Source organism: Phasianus colchicus, chromosome 14 (genome assembly GCF_987193195.1).
Source record: "Phasianus colchicus chromosome 14, bPhaCol1.hap1.1, whole genome shotgun sequence".
NCBI lineage: Eukaryota > Metazoa > Chordata > Aves > Galliformes > Phasianidae > Phasianus > Phasianus colchicus.
Genome location: NC_143449.1, coordinates 12,431,260 through 12,454,542, shown reverse-complemented (window position 1 = coordinate 12,454,542; position 23,283 = coordinate 12,431,260). Strand labels below are relative to the sequence as shown.

At 33.5% G+C, this 23,283-nt stretch overlaps 1 protein-coding gene across 1 annotated transcript in view; it reads left to right on the top strand.

Moving 5' to 3' along the window:
* Window positions 1-19,624, top strand: part of LOC149916020 (Friend virus susceptibility protein 1-like) — a 39,464-nt gene extending 19,840 nt beyond the window's left edge. The window contains exons 2-4 of the mRNA XM_090150277.1: window positions 5,813-5,860; window positions 7,457-7,522; window positions 18,940-19,624. Of these exons, the coding sequence (XP_090006403.1) occupies window positions 5,813-5,860; window positions 7,457-7,465 (57 nt within the window). The 3' untranslated portion in view covers window positions 7,466-7,522; window positions 18,940-19,624. The remainder of the gene's footprint in view (window positions 1-5,812; window positions 5,861-7,456; window positions 7,523-18,939) is intronic.
* Window positions 19,625-23,283: the final 3,659 nt, after the last annotated feature.

Genomic DNA, 23,283 nt, shown 5'->3' with positions numbered 1-23,283 from the left:
TAATGTTCATCTCTCAAACAGTACAGATTATGTGCATCCTTTGGATATTAGGGAAATTTGTTAGAAATACTGTGCTTTACAGCTGAGAATTTCTTTATGAAAAGTCATGTTTAAATGGGAAGGTAAGCAAATATTAGAACAAAATAAATAAAGTTTCCCTTAGGGGTACTTCCCTTCCAATGAAGTTTCCCTTAGGGAAAGCACTGTTTAGGTTGAAAGGGTTTCAATTATTCAGTCTGATAGGGTTGCAACCTAACGGTGGGGCAGGCAGAGAAGGAGATGACCATGCAGTAAAGTGAAAGAAAACTGTGTGCCAGCCAGACAGGTGAAAGTATCCTCAATACTAGTTCACTGAATAGTAATCAAGTACAGTAAAGTGTCAACTGAATAACTTGAATTCAGAGTCACAGGAATGTGTTTTGGTTGCACAACGTGCTTCTTAGTAAAGATGAATGAGAATGCAAGAGTGAAAATTATGCATATGTTCTTGTGATTTTGACAGCAGTAACTTTTACATTGTCTCTTGACTGAAGTGACTGATTTTGCCTGTGAGAAAACTTGCCTGTGTGCCTGTGTTTCAGAGTTGACATGTATGAGACACAGTTATTCCCTTGGCTATTAAAGGGTGAGCAAGCAGTAGAGCCAGGATTCCTCACTTCCAAGTGCCTTCTCCAGTGATAATTATCATACTCACTCTGCCTAGTCATGATTTCTTGAATCTTCACTTTCTCGTGTTGTATTTTCAATAGAAAGAGTCTTAGGTTGCGATAAAATACTCTCTGGAATAAGTAGAAATATAAATTTAAATCAGATTTGAACCCACCTACTGTATCTGCTGTGTTTTGACTACCAATTGTTTATATAGAAAGAGAAAATCCCATCATTTCTAGATTCTAGGTAGAAAGTATGTTGACAGACTCATTCTTGCTAAATAAAGAGATGGGTGATTACTCAAGCACTGGTTGTAAAATATGAATTCTGACTGCAAGCAATGAATCCTGAACTCAAAGAAGGACCTGAGCATAGTATGAAAATCTTTCAACCACAAACCCATTTTCCTTCAAAATTCAGATGTAATAATTCTGCTGATATTTTTTTCCTGTAGCATTAGGAAATACCCTATGTTTAACTGCAGCTGTAATTCTGAGCAAAGCCATAAAAAAAAAAAAACTTTTGAAAACTTCTGGTACTGTAATTCTATAGTTACTCTAGAAGTAATTAAGAACTTTAATCATGTGATAACTTTCGCTTTCATTGTAATATTACTCTAAATGTATTTGCATTGCCAGTGTCTAACAAATTGTGAATAGGAAATGGTAGCTGTCTAGCACACAGCATCAGACAAAAGCAGATGAATCAAGGCTTGAATCAGCCTAGCAAGGGGTGTCTGAGAGTATAATTTCAATCTACCAGATTTGCATACTCAGAACTTAAAATGTCCTATCTATTGGGATGTGTGATGACATGCTGACAAATGCACCTAAAGTATATTCAAATTTCTGCATTTCAGGAGCAAATGAACAAACTGCTTACAGTGTATGAACAAGGCTCAGAGCATGGAAATTGAATGAAATGTCACTCAGAAACTCTGAGAGAACTAAGAATATTTATTTTCTGAATTGTAAATGATAGTATGATATCCTCCAATAAAAAAAAAAAAGAAAATATTCATTGTTTCCTTATGAGTAAAATATGGTTTAAAAGAGTTTTTTCTGTAAAGCTATGTATCATTCACGTAAATTTTCACAATTTATATTTAAGTTAAAAAGCATAATGCCAGAAGAAAATATGATAGAAGTAAATATCAGAAGCATTTGTTAGACCATCTTGATAATTAGAGAATATAGTCTCATGGGAATTATTGTAATGTATGCTAGCAGGATGTTTGAAAACAACCCTCTTAATAAACGGAGTTGACAGAAAATACACTGCAAAAGGATTATTGGCATAGGCATGTAAAATAAGGGATTTGGCAGGAACTTTGAGAACACAAATATGCATCACTCAAGGGAGAAGATTTCTATCCAGGGAACAAGCTGTCTTTGTAAACAGGATTATACCCATAACAAGCATCTATAAAGCATATATGAATTGCATCAAAAAAAAATTTTATATACCAAGAATAATGAAAATGAGGAATAATTCAATGACAGTTACTTTCTGTTATTACTCTAAATAGTTAAATTGTAAAATCAATTTTATTAATTTTTTCATTTAATTGTTTATTTAATTGTTACATTAACCAGTCACTTTCATTCTGTATCCCCATAACAGATGTTCATTATAAAATCTGAATACATTAAGATGATTACATTATTCAAACTCTTTGATAATTCATTTGTATTAAAACCATAAGACTCTGTTGACATTTCCCTAGGGTACGTTTGGTGAGGTTAAGCAGGATAAATGTCACAGTTAGTAATGCTGTTAAGATAAAAACCTTGCAAAGGAACTACATGTTATTTCTCTGTTTTATGATCCTCAACAGCAAGTTTTAGAATTATATTTCCTTTCTAAATGATGCATTATACTTGAAAAGCAAAGTAAAAAGACCTGAAATTATGATTTTCACTCATTTTGTCAGGAATAAAGGAATATGGGAGGAGAAGTTTTAAAGAAGTATGCAAAAATATTTTTAAGTCTTTTAAAAGAAAAAGATTGTGCTATATTTAAATACAATGGCCCTGGTGAGATATGATATGGAAGAATGTATCTTAGAAAGAATATAAGATATGCATTAATATCTATGCAAATGCTTCAAAACAGGAAGAGAGCTATAAAATGACAGATTCAGAGAGAAATCTCAAATACAGCACAGACTTCAATATTCCAGAAATAACTAAGTAGCATCATGTAGCTGAAAAACAGATCAGGGTGACCTGTAGGGGGTCCCTCATTTCAGTCTCATCAAACCAGAACTAAATATTAAGTTTAATTTTAAATAAATATATGCACGGTCAATTTATATTTATAAACATGAAGAAGAAAAGTCCTGTTACTCGGACCTTCTTTGGACAAGCTCTGAAACTCCAGAAGCAGATATTGTATATGAGCACTCGAAGCCATGGCTCTGCTGCTCATATCTTCCATTGCTTGCAGCCCAGCCATCCACTGCTCAAGAGGTGATGGTTGCTATCGCCTCTTGAGTTGCGCTGTGCATGTCAGAGTAATCTCCTTTCTGCCTTCTCTAAGATTCTATGTTCTTTGGCTTACTGTCAGTAGATTCTTCTGGCTTATTCTATTTTATGTAGAAGGCCATTCTCATCTTGGAGTAAACAACTGTAATGAATACCCTTAGTCTTACCTTTCCTCTGCACCAAATCCGCTCCCTGGCACTTAAGTTTGGTCCATCTCTTGTACTGTGGACCTTGAACAAGCCACACTGAGCACAGAGCAACATCGGCTTCCCCTGGCCTGCTGCCTGGGCACAGTAGTGCCTGTCAGTAGAGTGAAATACTGATTTAGTTTATACTTTTAATTAATCTAAAGTGTGTTGCTTAAACTTCAGTGGTCATTGTAAAAGTTATTGTTTATGTGGTGGGTACTGAAAGTTTTTCTTCACTTTTTATTTAAATGCATTTTAAAAGGTAACTAAGAATATTGCATTAAATAATTAATTGCAACAATTCTAACTGGCAGTAAAATTAGGTGTGCATAAAGGAATATAAAACATTAAGCAAAATTAACAAGAAACTACTTAATAAAGGAAGTTAAATTCATGCTTTTCAGCTGGCTAGAATTTTTTTTGTTTGGGCTCGGTTTGTTGGTTTTTTTTTGTTGTTGTTTTTGTTGGTTTGTTTTGAGCCTGGGTCATACCTAATATCTGAACAGAACATTAATTATAGATATTACTGATCATCAAAAAAGTAACAATTTCATGGTTATCTTTAATTGCAATATCTTTGACTATACTCAGCCAAAATTGGTGCTGATAAAAATTTTATTATTAATAAAAATACTCATAATGCATTCTTCTGTGAAATGAGAGCGACAATTTCAGAGGCTAATAAAAACGATCAACCAGCTAAGAACTAAGAAAAGAAAATAAAAATAGTTGAATACTAGAGGACTTCTCAAGCTCTATTACTGCCCCTACTCATACAGCAGGTTGTTCTAGGTGGGTTTTGTGTACCCCCAAAGTTGGCAACAGCACAAGTTTTCTCGACAGCCTGTGGCTGTGTTTGAACATTCTCATAGCAGAAATTTTAAAAATGAAGCAACCTTTTTCTTATGTTTGAGTGCAATTTCCTGTGTGTGCCCATCATCTCTTGCCCAATCACCATTCAAGGGAGTCTGGCTCTGATGCCTTAACATCAGGTGATTATGCATATTGGCAATATTCATCTGAGCTTTTCTCCTTGAGAGTGAATTGTCCCAGCTCTCTTAGCTGATCTTGTTTTACACATAGTCCTTTAATCACCTTTGTGGGCAGTTGCTGGACTCTCTCTTTCGTAATGGGAGCTCACAGCTGCACATAACACTCAAAAATGAAGGAATGTAATAATTGTCTTCAAATGCAAAACATTGCATTGAGTATTTTTTTTTCATAATCATCATATTTTTCCTGCACAGATAAATAGTAATGGGGTTTAATTGCAGTAAGAAATTCAGATCATCTAGGAAGAAATTCATGGTAAAGATTCTGAAGCACCACTGTGTAGTTTCCTAACCATTCCTGGCAACTTTTAGGAAAAGGTTAGACAAACATCTGTAACCTAGTTAAAGCTAATCTACAGGGAAAGGGCCAGATGACCTTTCAAGGTCCCTTCCAGCTCTACGACTTTTCTCATTCATGAATACCGCAATAGGGAGTTACTGACTGACAACAGAATCAGCTGTTGAAAACAACAAATAAAAGAGCAATGAAGTATCTGTCTCTTTCTGTGCTGTATCTTTCTCTATGCAAACCAGGAATATCAATCCCAGGTTTGATTTTGGCTGCTCATGTTGTCAGTTTTATTCTTTGTCTTATCTGAATGTTTACTTTTATTTCCATGACTATCTAATATGTCAAAGGTCTCGGGCTATTTATCTAAAATGGCAAAAACTGTACATGTTGCTGAATATCTCTGCATTGTTTACATCAAAAATTCTACCCTACGATTCTGGCTTGTTCTCAATTATTTTGGAAGGGTGAATTGAACAACGAACACCAACCTTTAGATTCACACACTGTCAAAATCATTAATTATCTGAACAAATAGGAGCTTTGATACACTTTGAAGTATTTTACCCAAAACACTATTAAATCATTTTTTAAGGTAAATCCTTGCCTTGAATTATTTTTCAAGCACAAACACACAGTGCTTACCTGCCTGTTACAAGATTTTATAATGACTATCACATTTGAATGGCAAATAGGAATATCTGGAATTTGGATAGCAGCATTATGTAGAGGTGGTTCATCAAAATGAACAGAGGACCACACATTCTGATTTAATGCTCTACCTTTGCTCCCATAGCTGGTTTTGTGCACCAGCTCTGTAAGTACCATGCACTAGGTTTTTTTAAAAATGTACTGCCTGTTCCTGCTATGCATTCAATTAGGTCTAATAAGATTCTAACAGAGAAGCAAACCCAAAGAGAGACTTTATATATTTTTTTATATTTTTATGATGTTTATCAAGCCATATTGGTAATAATTCTATATTATCCAAATGTACATGCCTTATATATTGATTTCCCCAAAGATAACCTTATTTAATCTATCAGGCATGTATTTTCAAAAAATAAAATCAGATGTTTATTATTAAATGACAAAACTTGTAGTTATGAAAGACTTTCATACCTTCTTTTTTTCTGCTTCTTTCAGGGAATTTCCTTTTGGTCCGAAATCTTAAGAGGCACGTTTTCCCTGAAGGTGATAATAGATTTCTACTATAGCTTAATATTTTATATTTTGTTTTGGATTTAATTTTCCTTGTTTATAACTTAGTGAAAACTTAAATGTAGTTTCATTTTCTTAGTTCCTTGATGATATGTTGTGCAGGAATACAGCTAAAATATTCTGTTACGTTCTTCAATCTGTGTACTTTCAGCACATTGTTTTGAATATTTTCACTGTGTGCTTCCAGAGAAGTTAAGACTTTGGTCCACTTAAAGTTCTGTGCAGACCTGGAGTATTGAATTTCAGAAGTCTGCTTAAGAACTTTGGAAAATTTTAACCTTACATTAGTGGTATTTTTATTTTTAAAACAACTGTATCAGAAAAATTGAGTTGCCTCATTTTAAGGCTGGTGGAAAGTTAACCTGTATATTTTCGTATAGAAATTTTGGGAAGTACAAGAAAAATACTAGAAGTAAGTTTTGTCTTTATTGTCGCTTTAATAAGAGAGAGAGAGATTTACATCAAATTTGACTTGACAGGAAATTTCCCATCTCAACTGACGTGAAATTGTTTTGAATACAAAAAGCTATAATGAGAATGTTGTTTAAATACAATGCTGCATCTGGGAGAGGTTGCATTAATGGCATTACTGGTCTTCACTCTGTATGCTAATAAGTTGTCTTTATTCCAATTCTATTCATAGAGACCTTACACAGTAATTCCTCTTGTCTCTTCTCATTTTAAGGTTTTGAACATTATTGCCTCCTTTTTGCTGTGACTTCAGGATAAACATGTTTTAATAACTATGAGGCTTTCATTATTTCCTCAGTATTTTATAGAGCCTCACTTGTGGTTCCTGTTCAGATTGAAGGTGTAGAAAAAAAGGGAAAGTTTATTTTAATTACTTTAATGTAAGTGAGTACAGGAAACCCTAATGTATACTGTTGGAAACTCTAATGAGTTCTTATACATTCTTTTAAATTATCACTTACTATGTACTGTGAAAGTGCCACATGGAAATTTCAGATGCAATACACTGGTAAAATAAAAAGCAGATTTTCTGCTGTAAAAATGTACTTCAGACATTTGAAAATGTCATTCCTGCTCTTTCAGTTCTGGAAAGTGACTTAATCTTCTCTTTTGTGTTCAGAGTGTGTGGATGCTCAAGGACAGTGATCAGCCAAACAGAGTGTACAGTTAGGGTAGGAAGAATTCTGAAGGTGGCATCTATGGATTGTTGAATTTATAAAACTGGAATGCTTAGTATCAATGATATTAAGTATATATTTACAAATGACATTAAAATCAGAGTTATATTAAGAAATTTGAGATTATCTTTGAGAAATTTGAGATATGGCTCAAGAATATGGAGATTGCTTTGAGGCCTATTTTGTGATACTGGAAGATATAAATAAAAAGTACTTGACAGATTATGGAGTATCTGTGTTCAGTGGTAAAAAACAAAGTGATTTGAAACAGAGAAAAGGATCATTTAAAGCAACTGAAACAACTGCTCATATAAAAATAAGATATAATAATTCAGATTAGGAGGTATACTTATTTCAGTTTTGAGAAATTCATTGATTTCAGTGATTTCATTGTTTTTGCTTAGTAAGGCTTTCTCTGTAGAAATTTTGACACTGATGGTGATAGCAATTCATTGTCAAAAGAATTGGAAAAAGTTTTCAGGAAAAGGTAAGTAATTTAAATCATTAAACTTATATTTGCTAGACAATGTCTTGAAATGTCTAAATTATTAATTCAAAATCTTTTTGTTTACTTGTTTGTGTGGTTTTTTTTCTTTTATGCCAATGTGGAAATATACTGCTTATAAATTAGTAACATTGAAAAATGACTATTAGTTTTGAATGTTTTTATGGATTTCCAATTGTGTCTTTTTTTTTTTTTTTTTTTTTTTGTTAAGTTTTGCAATTATTTATTTTTCTCTGCATTAAAAATCAATAACTTGCTCTGTTTTGTGCGCTGTTAATTTTTGGATTTCAGTAGTGCTTTAAATACTGTTTCTCACAGTATCCTTCTGAATGATATTTCCAGCATGTGGCTAGACAAAAACAAAATGTGATCTGTGAGCAACTGGCAGGTGGATTGTGTCCAAAGAGTTTTACTAAATGGGGTTACATGAGGCTATCAAGATTCCTCAGGGCTCCATTTTGGGGCCAATTCTCTTTAATGTTTTCATAAATTATTTGGATGTAGGACTAGGTGTTTTGAGCAAATTTGCTGATGATACTAAATTGAGACGATACTAAATTGACTCTGTCAAGGATGGAGAGGCCTTGCAGGGAGATCTAGACAAATTAGAAAGCTGGGTAATGACCAGTCGTCTGAAGTTTAACAAGAGCAAGTCCCAGATTGTGCACCTGGGAGAGGGCAGCTCTGGCTGTACATACAGACTAGGGATGAAAGGCTGGAGAGTAGCACCACGGAAAGAGATTTGGGAGTTTTGGTTTGACTGCAAGTCAAGCCGAGGCAGCCATGAAGGCCAACTGTATCCTGTGGTGCATCAAACACATACAGTTCTTCCATATATTACTATGGAACTTCCTATGCACAAGTTTTAGATCATTACTCCTTGTCTTATTGCTACACAACACCGAGAAGAGCCTGGCCTCATCCATCTGCCTCCTACCTCCCTTTAGTTATTTATAAACATTTGTGAGATCCCCTCTTGGTCTTCTTTGCACCAGGCTGAACAGACCCTTTCCTTACATGGGAGATTCTCCAGGCCCTTGATCATCTTTCTGGCCCTCCACTGGGCTCCTCCTAGGAGATCCCTGTATTTTTTGATCTGGGTTGCCCAGAACTAGACATGGTAGTCTAAATGTGGCCTCACCAGTGCTGAATAGAGGAGGAGGATAACCTCCCTCGACCTGCTGGTCATGCTCTTTTTAGTGCAGCCCAGGATACTACTGACCTTGGCTAATATTCGTTCAGCCTAGAGAAGAGGAGAATGAGAGGAGACCTAATTGTGGCCTACAGCTTTCTCATGTTGGGAAGAGGAGGAACTGATCTCTCTTGGTGACCAGTGATAGGATCCAAGGAAATGGCATGAAGCTGTAGCCGAGGAGGTTCAGGTTGGATATTGGATATAGGTTTTTCACTGAGAAGGTGATTGGGTACTGGAACAATTTCCCCAGGTGACCCAAATGGTCATGGCACCAAGTCTGATGTAGCTCAAGAAGTGTCTGAACAATGCTATCAGACATATAGTATGATTTTGGAGTGCTCCTGTGTGGAGCCAGGAGTTGGATTCAATTATCCTTATTTGCCCCTTTCAACTCGGGATATTCTATGATTCTATGATTTTTTTTTTTTCTTAGGAGTTCTTACGTTTCATATAGCAAAGTGAGACCTGGGATTTATTTTATTTCAGAAAATTAATAACTGTAGGCAGTAAATGGTTCACTAATTGTAGGTTCTGATATTAACAAATGTTCTGTTCTTCAAAATTAGAGAAGCCAGTGATGTGTTTAAATGGCCTGCAAGAAAATACCCCTGTATGATTTAATACATTTTAACTACACTGAGATACAGGATTTTTCCAAAATTGTCTTTTAAAGTACTTATTTGCTGTAGCCAATTGTATTGTAGATATAAAAAATAGTGTTTCAAGCTATTCCAAGATTTCTTGTAGCATTTTTCTGTGCAAACTCTAAATCTCTACAGGAGGAAATTAGTATTTGAAGCAAAGAAGATTTGCAGAAGACTTAATGATATTTTAGGAGCAAAATCTACATCGTAAATGTGAACGGGTTATGGTCTGGGGCTTGGGGAAGGGGAGGGGCAGAGGGGGCATTAATACATGATGTTTTTTAAAGTTCAGTGAGTTGCTAAACAATGAATAACAGAGGAGGTGATTTTCCTATTCTGTTCAGTCTTCTGTTTCACCAAATAGAGAAATACTTAATTTGGAAGAAAGAAAATAAGAAGGTCATATCTGCCAACTCAGTGAAGCCTGGAATTCAAGTATGGATTTTAATTCCAGCTGAAAAATATCTTGTTACAGTGAAATTTCTTCACAAAAAAATAGTTGTCTGTAATTGTAGGAAAGCAGGTATACAGAAAATAGAAAAGCTTAGATTATAGGGGTTTATCAGTTTTATTGACTACACAAAGCTGTTCTGATAAGAAAATCTGATTTCAGTAGAGTTGTGTAATTATTAATATGATTACATTGTCAGCTTGTTTAAATTACAATAGAGGGAATGCTGAAAAGGAGAGCATATTATAGACTTATTTAAAAGTACCTCAGCAACTTGCAGAAAATCATGTATATAAAGAATTCCTTCCAAGAGATCAATTAATAGTGCTACATCTCTAAGCTTAGAGATATTTTTTTTCAATTTTTTTTTTAATAACTTTTCTTTCACTTCATGGTAAATTTTCAAACAGTTAACGGGAAGTCTGCATCATGCATCTAGAAAATTTTCTGTTCCATCCATATTTACAAAAATATGGAGCGGGAGCAAGTAAATGCACACAACAAAAATCACAAATTGAAAAAGTAGGATTTCAGGTTACTTGGGACTCCTAAAATATTTGGGGTGACATTGCAACATCTTAATTCAGCCACTGACTATCTTTTCCTGGATTACAGTAACGTTATGCCAGTAGGGCATACAGAGGTGAGAGCTGTTCCTTTTGTACAGCAAAGGTGCTGCAAAGTTCATTGTGCTGTACAGACGTCATTATTCAAAAACTGTAGGTCAGGAGTGGATTTTTTATTTACAACGTGGTTGTGGAGATTCTTTTCATTCTAAAATGAGCCTTCATAGTTATTGAATTGAATGCTTCCTGTTAAATACACTTGTTGTGGGAGATTACTGAGTAATTACTTTTTTAAATGATGATAATTTTTAAAATGACCACTTCCCTTGATTTTTTCCGTAAATTTACTTTGTTGCATTTCCAGAAGTATCATGTCTTTATCATTTCAGCCTTTTCTCTTTTCATTTTGCCCCCGAAACCTGATGGCATTCTCTCACAGTATCTATCTCTTTTATGTTTGTTTTTTCTCTATTGTACAATTTTAATTATACTTTGAGTTTAAGAGATTGTATTTGTAAAAGTAAGTAACACACTTAGAAGGTAATTGACAAATTTAAAAGGATAAAATATTTCTTTTCTTTTTTCAGTTGCTTTATTTTTTTATTTATTTATTTGGTACCAAAGCTTGGATGTTTGGATGTTTGCAACTCTTCTAAGCTATCCTGCTGCAATTAATTGCTATTTTCAATGTTTCTCAGGACACAGTATCCTTTCTATAACTCTTGACTCCATGATACCCCCTTTATACCTAGGCAATTAGCATTAGAACTTCTTCCTCACTCAAGTTATGACAATTCAACTCTATTTTTCTTTGTTTCTTTACTCCACCACCACAATATATTTTTCAAAAGATTTCTTTAAGACATTGCTATTGTAGTTGTTTGTCTACTTGGTTGTTATTAATAACGATGGTTCATCTTTAGAAAACAACATGAAAGAAAAAAACATGCAAATATACCATTTCTTATGTGCTCCGTTAATTTTTAAGCTGACTTTTTTTCCCTTAAAACACACTACTCAACTTCTTATCAAAATTCTGTTGCAAAAAGGCAAACTTGCCCATGGCAATTTCTGGATGGTATAGTTGTTTACAATTGAGAAAAAAAATGCAATGCTAGCTGCTCAACACCCACAGCCCTACATGTTACTTGTGTTTTGCAGGCTGTTTAATTTTAGATATTCTACTAGCATAGGAGAGCCACAAGTTTATCACGAACTTTTGCTTCTCTCAATAATTCCTCTGTAATACAGTTGTAGAAATATAGGTTTAATTAGCTGCTTCTGCTCTTCCGGTTTTCTCATGTCATGTTGTCTTTTTCATTAGATTTCTCATCTTCATTTGTAGTAGATGTTTGCACATTTCCTAGCTTTAAGCAATCTGGGCTATAATTGGGGATCTAAAGTTGGAACATGTCTTCAGTTACTGCTTTGTTAATTCCTTCTATTTTCCTGTCAGAACTCTATTTTATCATGTATTGCCAATGAAGTGGAAGAAAAGTCAAAGGTAATCCACATCAGGTTTTTGCTTCTAGCAAAGGCTCTATGTCTTTATACTTGTTTTCTGTTATAAATGTTCTATGAATGTATCCATCCTATTTTTTCATAGAGGCTGTGTGCGAGCATGTTACAGAATGCTGGAGGCCTTTAAGTTTGTAACATCAAACATATCAGCAATCTAGTTTTCTCAAACTCTGTAACTTTCATCTCTGTTTTTTCTGTCACATAGAAATTTGTTTTTTATAATTTTAAAACTGGGATTGTGTTAGTGAAAACAACTCAGCTGAAAACTTGCTGAAGTTCCTAAGGTGTAGGGGCAAAGAAGAAAATGCAAAGCAGGGTCAGCAGGCAGGAAGTTTGAGATTATGATGGAAAACAGAAAGATCCCTCTTTACAAATGTTTTATCAGATGTGTGGAATAAGCTTTGTTTTCACATTACTGGGAATTACTGTGGAGACAGTTCATGCTTTTATTCTGGAGAGTGATGTTTTCAGGTGAAAATATGTGCAGACAGCAGTCATGGAGCTCTATTTGTAATGTGCTGGAATTCTGAAATAAAAGTAGTAATAGAGAACATGCTGCTATTGCATATCTTAAGAGCAAAATAAAATTTGTCTTCAAAATGATTGTTTTTATCAGCTTTTCAGGTAAAGCCTATACTCCTCTAAGTATTTTTGAGGTTGAAAGTAGCTAGTTTGATTATTCTGACAATATTGAAATTGAGCAACATATGGAAGTGAACTGCATAAATTTTAGTAACCTTGTTGTCATCTATTCTGTACCATTTTATATACAAAACTAAAGCAACTGCAACAACAACAACAACAAAAACACATAAGAATTGCTCTGCAAGGCATCGGATCTGTTTAGGATTTGAACACAGTTCACTGCCGTGACCTTACTGAGATATAGTGAATTTTTTATGTTTACTGTGAAGGGCTTGCTTAGTAAGTTCAAATATGATACTTGGGACTGCATAACAGGAAGAATGAATGTGTTGTTCAATAAAAAAAAATAAAAAAATAAAAATAATAATAATAAAAAAAAACAAGAAAAATAGCCTTAGTGTATGTTGAATACAAATGCAAAGACAAATGGTTTGAGAAATAACAAAGATGTATTATTGTACAGACTGAAGCAGAACACTAGACTGAGGAGAAGGGTTTCTGCTTTTCAAAGAGTCTTTAATAAACATTTAAAGCAAAGCTATGTTCTGAAACAGATAATTAATAATCCAGTTAAAATGAGGCTTTAAAAAAGATTCTGAGCTTTGGCATTTTGGGAGATTGGTTTTCCTTTTTGTTAACAAACCATTAAAACAACAACAGCAACAACAAGATAATTCAATTCAAATTGTATTCTTTCATGTTTCCTTTATATTTATGAGGGTACCTAAAATGTATTTATTGAACATCTGAAAACGAAATGGTATGATACACAGAGAGATATCTTACTCCATGCTTTTTCCCTATTTGTATCATGGCATGACATTGATGCATTTCCTTCCAGTGGGGTTTCCAATGTAAACATTTTTGGCAATGATGTAACAACTATTACTAAGACTTGTGCAACAACATAGTATGAATAATCTTCTAGATATTATAGTCGGAGTTCAAGTGTCACTGAATGAGATTCCAGAATGTATTCGTATTTGTTTGCAGAAATATCTGTCTCAAACAGTTTTTATTTTTGTTTTTGTTGGTATTCTTTTGCATCAATTCACCTTAGTTTAAAAAAAAAAATAATCATTTGAGATATAGTTACAATAGTGTTTAAGATACATAGTGAATTGAAAAGAGAGATCAAAGAACATTTGCTTTTTAAAAAGATGAATTAAGAGAAACAATGGCACTTCAATGTGGAAATTTTAGAACAGTACAGCAGAAGCCAGAATGAGAAAAGAGTTTTGGGAAAGATTGTCAAAAAACAATCCTTAAGTCAGTGTTTTCTTCAATCCTTAAGTCAGTGTTTTGTTCTCCTCTAAATTCCATATACAGATTTAAATAAATGCAGAGACTGTTAATGTTATAGAGACAGGTATTCTACTATGATCTGTTTCATTACAGCAGACATTACATTTGCACATATCAACTGAAGCAAATGCTGCCAATAATGATAGAAATTTTGGACTTTCTTATACAGTAGTCATTAGATTCCTTCACTGATTCAACTGGAGGATATGCTGTTAGCAGGTCAAAGAAGATAACCTTGGAATAAATAACCATGAATTGATACATTCTCAGATAATTAATAGGGCAGACAAAAACAGCTTGGTTACTAAGGTTTCTGATTCCACAACAGACTGACAAATTACAAAAACTAATTAGTTAGCAAGATTGAAGTGCCAAGGGACTTAATGTGAAGTAGTTCTGGAATCTGAAATCAACATTTCAGAATCTATCAAAACTTCAATACAAACAAGGAACAGCAAGTTGAAATATTTCTTCAATATTTGTTTAAAAACAGATCATCTAGAAGGTAGCAGACATCAAAAAGGTATGATGGAATTATTTTTTAAAGAATTCCTTCTTGGAGATAGGTGTATAGATAACAGTGGTGCCCTAAAGTCATATCAAATTATGCCTTATAGATATTTTGGCCAGTGTGTGTTAGTCATAAAGAGCACAAGAAAAGAAATGAGTCCTTAGTTTGATGAAGCAGGCTTAAGTTCTCATAAATATGATTTTCCAAATACATCCCCCAAATCCATTTTGGTTTGAGCCTAATTTCAATTGGAACAATGAGAACAGGTAGGTTAATAGCAATTCTAGGTGCCCAGATCTTCTTGGCCTCAGAAACAGCCTGTTAAATCTCTTTCTACTTTTTGATAAACATAACTATAATGGTAAAAATCAAATCAAAACAAACAAACAAACAAACAAACAAAAAAACCTTGCAGGTAGTTCAGGCAGAGGAAACAAACTCAAATATTTTAACTGATTACATCTACAGTAAAAGAACAGCTGTTGAAAAGGTTTGTGTTGTGCTTTATACATTCTGATGATTAGATGACTATTTTGTCTTTATCACTCCAACATTTATAAATACCTTTGGATGTGAATACACATAGTTTAGCAAGTACAACTTTTAGATGCTTTTATTTCCTAAATCTGGAAGACATTTTCTTTTTCTCTGATCTTTCTGCTTTGGGCATATCTATAAAACTGGATGGATTTTGAAGTTACCATGCAAGAAATAAGGCAGCTTAACTATAAATACTATGTTGTGATGTAATATGTGAATTCATAACCTACTTACCTTCTCTTTACAACATATAATGAGTAATATATATTTTGGCATACATATCTTAATCATAAAAGGAAGCTTTTAGCATTTATTTTAGTGTCTTTCAAAAATTTTGTGGATTTTCCATTATGTTACCAGCTGTTTTTTGGGGTACATTTTCTCCAGATTTACAGCCAATTGAGTAAAGTTGTCAGGATCAGCAATCCTGAAGCAGCTATCATTACAGTGGAATTTGCTGAAATGTTCTTGCATTTTGAGTGTAAGAGTAATCTTCATGATTTTAAATGTTAATATTTTAAAGCAGTATATTAGGTCACACATTATTTAAAGCACTCATTTATTGTATTCATACCTTTCCTTACACCACTGTTGGTTTCCCTAATAGTATAGCTTCTGATTGCAGACTGAGCAAAATCCTCCTTGCATTACAACTTCCTGAATTTGATTGTTTCTCCTCAGTATTCAGTGTTCATCAAAAGTGTTTATTCCTTTTAAAGAAAGGAGACAACAGTGGTTGATTGTATTTTTTTTAAGAATAAATTTATCCAAAAAGAGAAGAATAAATTTATCCATAAAGAGAAGACAATGATCTTACAATTTAGATTGGCACATAACTATTCTGTTCCCAATTTTGTTCCACATGTACTTTCTGACTGAAAAAAAGATGCTTATTAGTTTGTTCAGGTAATACCTGTTGTGCCTTGACCTATGATCATTTTTCATGTTTTTAATACAGTAAAATGTTTTTTTTTAATAGTTTATATACAGGAATAAAAGTTATTTTTATGGTACACTTTTTGAGTGGGAAACTACTTTTTACAACTGAACAAGAATTATTCAGTAAAATACCATTTTAATGAAACATTTATCACATTGGTAGAATATGATTAACATTAGTAATCTATCCTTTATATTTATTTAGTAGGTGCTATGGGGGGATGAGATGAAGGTAATCAAATGACTTTAATCTATACTAGCAGTATTTTATGATACTACCATTTCATGTTATTCTTCTAGCTTATATTTGAAAAGAGTATTCTGTAGCTCTATGCAAGAATCAAGGCCATGTGCATGTTTTCAGCTGCTTTAGTGTTAGCAAACAGTTTCCACACTGTAATGAATGCAAAGTCCAAGTAAATGTTCAGCTGTGGACAAATTAGGCATAAGTCCTAACAATTAAAAACTTTTTATTCTTCTCATTTCACTTCATAATGTAAGAGCTCTTCCAAAAGCAATTAATGTTCTGTGTAGGTAATGACCTCGAGTTTTCACACGTGCCAACAGCCCACTGTCTCCAAATACTCTTTCCTTGTTAGAGAGTGATGAGGAACCTCATCAACTAGTGCTGTTTTAGTCACTGTGACTGCACTTCAGTTCTTGACCATCCCAACTTTGTGGATAGCTACACAGCTTAACAGGATTTGATCCAAAATTAGAGACTTGATTAAGTGTATATGTTTCAAGACTGAGTGTTTCTTAGAATTTTGATTGAGCTATTCTTCTGTAAAAGATTGATTTATCAGGGTTTATCTACTCTGATTTTTATAGCATCCATGTTAAATTAAAAAAAGTAGGGATGTACTCGATCATATTTGCAGAGTAATGGCCATATATATTTAGCTAATTGTCTCTGACTGTATTCTGCTGTAAGAAAAAAATATTTTTAACATTGAAATTACTAGCGGGTATAGGAAAAAAATTCAAAATGGGACATTGGTTATGACAGTAATTAATGAAGTAATTGTTATATGTCTTTAATTAGGAGAGAAGAAATAGTGAAAGAACTGTATCTTTCAAATTGCTAAATAAGTGGGATGATTACTATACTGCATGCTGGGGCAGCACTTAAATACCCTTGGAGTGTAGTGTTACTATTTTCTGACTGTAGTTTTTGTCTTAATGGTAGTACAGAATGCTTTATGGATTGCAAAGCAATCTTTCTCTGAATAATAAATCACTGCTCTTTTAATGCCAGCTCTGACCTTTTCTGATTGAAATTGTAACACATCATCATAAAATAATGTCAGCATGAGAGAAAATCATCTGTCTCATGAAGAGTGATTCTACATACGGACACTTAAAGAGTTGGCTCTGATCATAATTACTCTTCAGTTACAAAAGAGTGACACTAACCTGGCAAACTGTCTTAAACAAACAAAACCAGCTATACACTGCCTTAGAATATAAAAGGGCTTTCAATATTTCCTCGTCTGGAAATTTCTCAGGATACAAAGGGGCGTACAAAGGGGTGTACACAGAGTAGTGAGAGGTCTCAAAAGTAAACCCAAGAGCTTCTTTTAAAGAGAGTTTTCTTTCACTGTTATTAGTCAGTATGAATATTGAAATGAGGACTTTCTTTAAACATGCTGCTGGTTTTTAGATCAGACTGTTTTCAAAGCTCTCTATCGCTCCTCTCACATCAGTTTTTTATGTAACAAAATGTGTCCCAATCAAAATTCATGATTTCATTTTCCCTTATTACTATCTAGGATATTTTTAGATTTGCACCTTTTAAATTCATTTTTAACAGGTGCAAGGTATAAGAAGAAGCTATAGAATCGCATTTGTTACCGTGCAAGAATTTGTTCTGTTCTTCATCTAATTAGTTGCCTTATGGATTTTGTACAATGTAGCGACTGTACTTTAATTCTCTTACAAATTCCGATTACTGAAAGCAGTTGTCTGAAGAAAAAAAAAGTCAAATCTGTGCATGTTTATGTCAGATTCCTCAGCTTTGTCTAGAATATTTCCATTTGCATTTCCTCAGGTGTATATGTATGCATGTGTATATATATATAAGTATATATATGTGCGAGAAAGTGCATATCAATCCCTCAGAGGTGCCTGGACCTCACTGAAGCTGGAGTATTATTTTCTCAAGCAAATATACTGCAACCTCTCATTTACCACAATATTTCTAGGTTTCATCCATATGTGATTACTTATTAGTAATTTTTAGCATTGATAACGCACACAGTTGATTCTTTGTGCAACTTCATAGCATTATATTGCACAAAGCTTATACATATATATCTTTATTAAAAAAAAAAAAAAGCTGACTTATAGCACCTATGTACATGAGTTATGAAAAGAAATAGTGAATTTTTTCCTTTCCTTTTTTCTCCGTGCTCTCTCATGTCATCCTTGCACTTAACCTTTACTTATTTAATCCCACTTTAGTCATAATTGCATGCTCTCTACTCCATTCATTTAGCATCATTCAATTTTTGTGTGATCTTAATATATTGCACCATTAGAAAGTAATCTTATGAAAGTTTCAAATGTTATCCATGTTTCTTCTACTTGCATTATGACACAAGAATAAAAAATATCACCAAGGAAACGGTAGACTTCACAGACAATTTATTCTTTTAAATCAGACCAGAGTTTAATTCAGATTAAAATCCTGGAAGACATAATTCCTCACAAAGTCAGTAATGTTCTCCTTTTTACCTGGTAATGATAGTCTAATTCTTTCAAAAGAAATTTTTAATAATATAGCTGCATGTCTGAAACTTTGCAATTTAGAATGAAGATGTCACTATCCAAAAGCTTAAGAAAACACATTAACTGAAGCTAAAATAAATCACCAACAAAGAACACTGTCATTTTTTCAGTTAACGTTTCACCTTTTTAGCCTCATCCCAATAGAGCTTTTATATTTTCAAATGGCATATAAGTAATCAGAACGTCTAATCCCACATAAAGAGTGGAAGAGGTCACATTTAGAAGCTTTATTTAACTTCTAAAATATTTCCTTGTTTTCTTTGTACCTGTCAAGTATCTTTCTGTTTTTCAGTGTAGCTTTGCCGTATTATTACCATATTAAGCTCTGCGTAACTGAGACAAGAAGTGCTGATTCCTGGAGGTGGTGAACACATGCAACATTTGCATACTGTCCATGTGTCTTACAGGTTACTGCAATCAGTTGGTGACTTCTGATTAAGCTACATAAATATGATCAGAGTTTACCTCCTACTGCAGAGTAGTCATCAGCAGCAACAATTTAAAAGAGCTTTAGTGTGAACTCAGAAACAAATTACATACTGAATGAGGGGCAAAATAGCCGTCAATCTTCAAAAGTTTTGCTGCATGCCCTTGCAAGTGTGAAAATGTCAACAAGTCAGATGTAACAATGCAATGATGGAATGTGATTAATCTATACAGTGAGTGCTATTCAAATCAACATTTTTATACAACTAAAGGAGAATGTGAACCTGCTGCATTATAACATCACATCAAGTAACTGAAGTGCCAAGACATATAGATGACAACAGGCCAAAACAGTAACCTTTCTGCAGAGTAATGTATGCAAAAAACACCATAATTATAAATATAGATGTTGAAAAACATGCTAAGAAGGAGTGCTTTTTTCCTCATTGAAATATGGAAATACTTAAAAATGGAACCCGAAAGTTACTCTAATGGATTCATTTACAACTCAGACAATTGGATTGTAATGAAAAATGTTTATCTTTTAATACAGTGTGACATCTTCAGACTATTAAATTAGTGTTTGTTTTTCAACATTTTTACTTTTATTATTTCACCTTTCTTAGAAGCAAAATATGGCAAGGAAGTTCCTGTTCTTATATGCTTTTTGATTATTCTTCCATTTACTGAGTTTATATTAAAAAAAAGTCTGAAAATTAATGTTTCATTTAACATCCTTTTAATAAAAAAAATAAACTTTGTGATTCATTTTATGGTCCTTTTATAGTGTTACATGTTTTGGCTACAGCTTTGCAAAGATGAATTTTCGTTATAATCTCAGAAATTTAATCTTAGAATTTAACCCACTGTAATCAGATTGTACTAATATTCATCAAAAGGCCTGAATTTCATCTTAATTTCATATGATGCCTTAAGTAACATTAAATATAAAAACTTACAAAGTTTTTTATATTTTCCCTAAGCTGTTTTTCTAATCGTGTTAATCTAAACTTTTTGTTTGCCATTAACATAGTCTTTATCTATCTCCTGCATGATTTAAATAAGATACAGACATGTCTTCACAACATGTCTGCATCCTATTGCAAGGGGAATATTCAGACTATGGAGATTGTCTATCCACTTACTTCACAAAGGAATAATAGCAAGAATAATAGCAATACAGAAAGAATAAATTATTGTAGTAATCACAGCCCTTCATGATAAGCATTTTGTAGGTTTTGCTGTAAGCGATAGCTCTACACGCATTCATGTCTGAAGAAATCTTTGCCTGATCACATAATGACTCTTTTGTCAGACACTAGTGACATATCTTTGCAAGGTTGCAGCCTAAACTTCTGCTCAAACCTTCAAATGTAATAAAGATCTGCAAGACTGATGCTGCATGTATTTCCCATTGCATAGTCCTGCTTTCCTTATGCTTCTAGATTATGACTGTGTTATGGTTTTATGATTTTTGGTTATTGGTATTCCACATTACAACATCACGTGGTGCACTGGGAGTTAAAGAGTCAATGCTCCAGTTCCAGGTACCTGTCCCAGAAGAGAACTACATACCCCAGAGGCCTTTGTGTTCAGAGAGGATATAAAACCACTTGCAATGTTTTGGGGTTTTTTTTTTTTTTGGACACTCTGTCATTATCTTTGATTTATTAGCTGCAATTCTACTTGTGTTATATTGTATTACAGTGTATTATCTTGCACTCCAATATCTTATTTAGTAAATTAGTTTGTTTCTTCTCAGATTGTTGCTGCTGTTTTGTTGTGGGGCCCATCTCTCTATCCTTTTTCCCTTATCCCTTTCCAGGGTGGAGATCTGCAACTCCCTCTGCCCCGGTAGTCACGGCACTGGACTGAACCAGCCCATAAACTGTTGACTGAAACAACTTCTGTAGTTGTACTGAAAAATATCACAGATGTATGGCAGGTTTCCAAGTTGTTTGTGACAGCACTGCTTACAGGAGGGTGTAAAAAATAATCTACTTTGCCCCCTCCCTTCAGATATTTATATACATTAACAAGTTCCCCCTGGTGGCTTGTCGTTTCTAGACTCTTAGCTGTCTTGGCCTTCCCTCATAGGAAAGATATTCCAGTCCCTAGATAAACATTGTGGCTCTGTAGTGTACTCTTTCTTGTACTACACAGCCCAGAACTGGACACAATGCTTCAGGTGTAGCCTCACCAGTGCTGAGTAAGGAAAGCTATGCTTTCCATTTCTCAGAAAAAAAAAAAAAAAAAAAAGAGAATTTTTGTATTAAGTTGAAAACTAAACCTTATTTAAAATAGAAAGTGAAATAAGGATTGTGCTTAGATTTTTTTTTTTTGTAAAATTTGGATGCACTACTTCTATGACACTACAGATATCTGAGATAGTTGGAATAAGCAGTGTTAACTAAGGGAAGAGGAGTGATGATGATCATGGGGAAAGTAATCACAGAGATTTCCAAACATCCTTGATTAGTAGAGGGCAAATACATTTTAAAGGACATAAATCTAAGAGGAAATTGGTATGAAATGAAAAAGTGCCTTAGTAGAAATAGGTCTGGAAAATCAACTTTGGATTTATTATAGTTAGAAACCTTAAGACTCTCTGCCTAACACTCATGATTTGAAGAAAATTAGCAGATGTTTTACTGAGGGAGTAGAATATAAATCAGTTTGAGAGCATTAAGCTATGCAGAGCTGAGTTTATTATTTTCTGAAGAAAAACTTCTGAATTAAAGAACCTAAACTAGTATGATTTCCCACTCATCCCACTGTTAATTACTGAGGTTCTGTACTATAAACAGTTTAGGAAGCAAACTGTCTTCGCTAACGCTAAATTGGTGTATGGATTTCAGTGCATTCATACAACTTCATTTTTGTAAACATCTCTTCAATTTTGTCCATGTTTTATCTAGCCAATCTTTTCTCTTGCTGTGAATGGAAAAAATATATATATATTTCATTTAAATGTAATGAAGGGCATCAGTAGTGGTTACCCTTCAATACTTACTGTTTCGTAGTGTCATGGGTGAAATTTGGTTTGTAATTAAATCAAATTTCTAAATTCAACTTCCTACATACTATTTTTTGTAAAAATGCAATAAAACTGTAATTCTAAGTAAAATTGTATATATTGTAAAGCTTTGAATGTACTATGAGAAAGTGGCAATGCATTTTTCTCCAGATAATTTCTTCACTGAAAAATGTGATTAGAGAAGTCACTCTGTTTTCAGCATGTTGGATACAGATGTGTCACAAGAATTAACAATTGCATCTATTGTAGTTTGAGGCCTGTTACTTCTTTTGGTATCATCTCTGAGTGACTTTACTGTCCTTTTCACTCACTGTTGGGAACAATATGTTGCCTAATATCGTCAATTCTGTGCTGCTTCCTTTTAATTTGGATAAATTGATCTTTCTTAAACTAGTATTATAAGCTAGTTTATCAACAGCATGTCCATGTTGTTATCTTGCTGTCAGAGATGTATGTTAATTCCAGCAAGTGGATAGATATTGTATACTTTTTATTTATTTATTTCTCTGTATATTTAGAAAATATTGGGATGAGAAACATATGTAGCAGATATTTCTGAGTTTTAAGCTTTTTCATTTTTTAATTCCTTTGAATTGCTTATCGAGTAAGCAATATGTTGGACTTAAGCAGTAAGCTGGACAAAATATGTCAGAATTATCCATTGAATCACTTTAAGGTGTTGCAACAGGAGAAATGGGAGATTAATAGATAAGTAATATACATTATAGACTTTTGCTTAAGGGTGCAATGACATGAAGGAAAGGTTAAGATGGAAGAATCTAAATGAAAATACATGAGTTCTTCAGTTTCCTGGAAAAGAATGCCAGCAGAATACTAAAAGCCTTCTTTCTGGAAGGATCGTGTGTATTTCTATACCCTCTAAATTTTGTCTTTCAATTTTATTAAAATACTTTAGAGTTAGGAAGAGCCCTTACAATTTAAAAAATAAAAATAAAAATCCCACTGTTATCCACAAATACCCCAAACTTTAAAGCCAGAATTCCAACAGAAGTGAGATTCTTACTTTGTGACATCACAGGATGTACCTCCAGCCTGCCTTTGGAGAACTAAAATTGTACTTTTTAGGAAGAATGTATATTCATCTTTGAAAACACGTCTCAAGGCTTTTATTGAAGTAACCAATAATTTCACAGTGTTTATTATATATAGTTT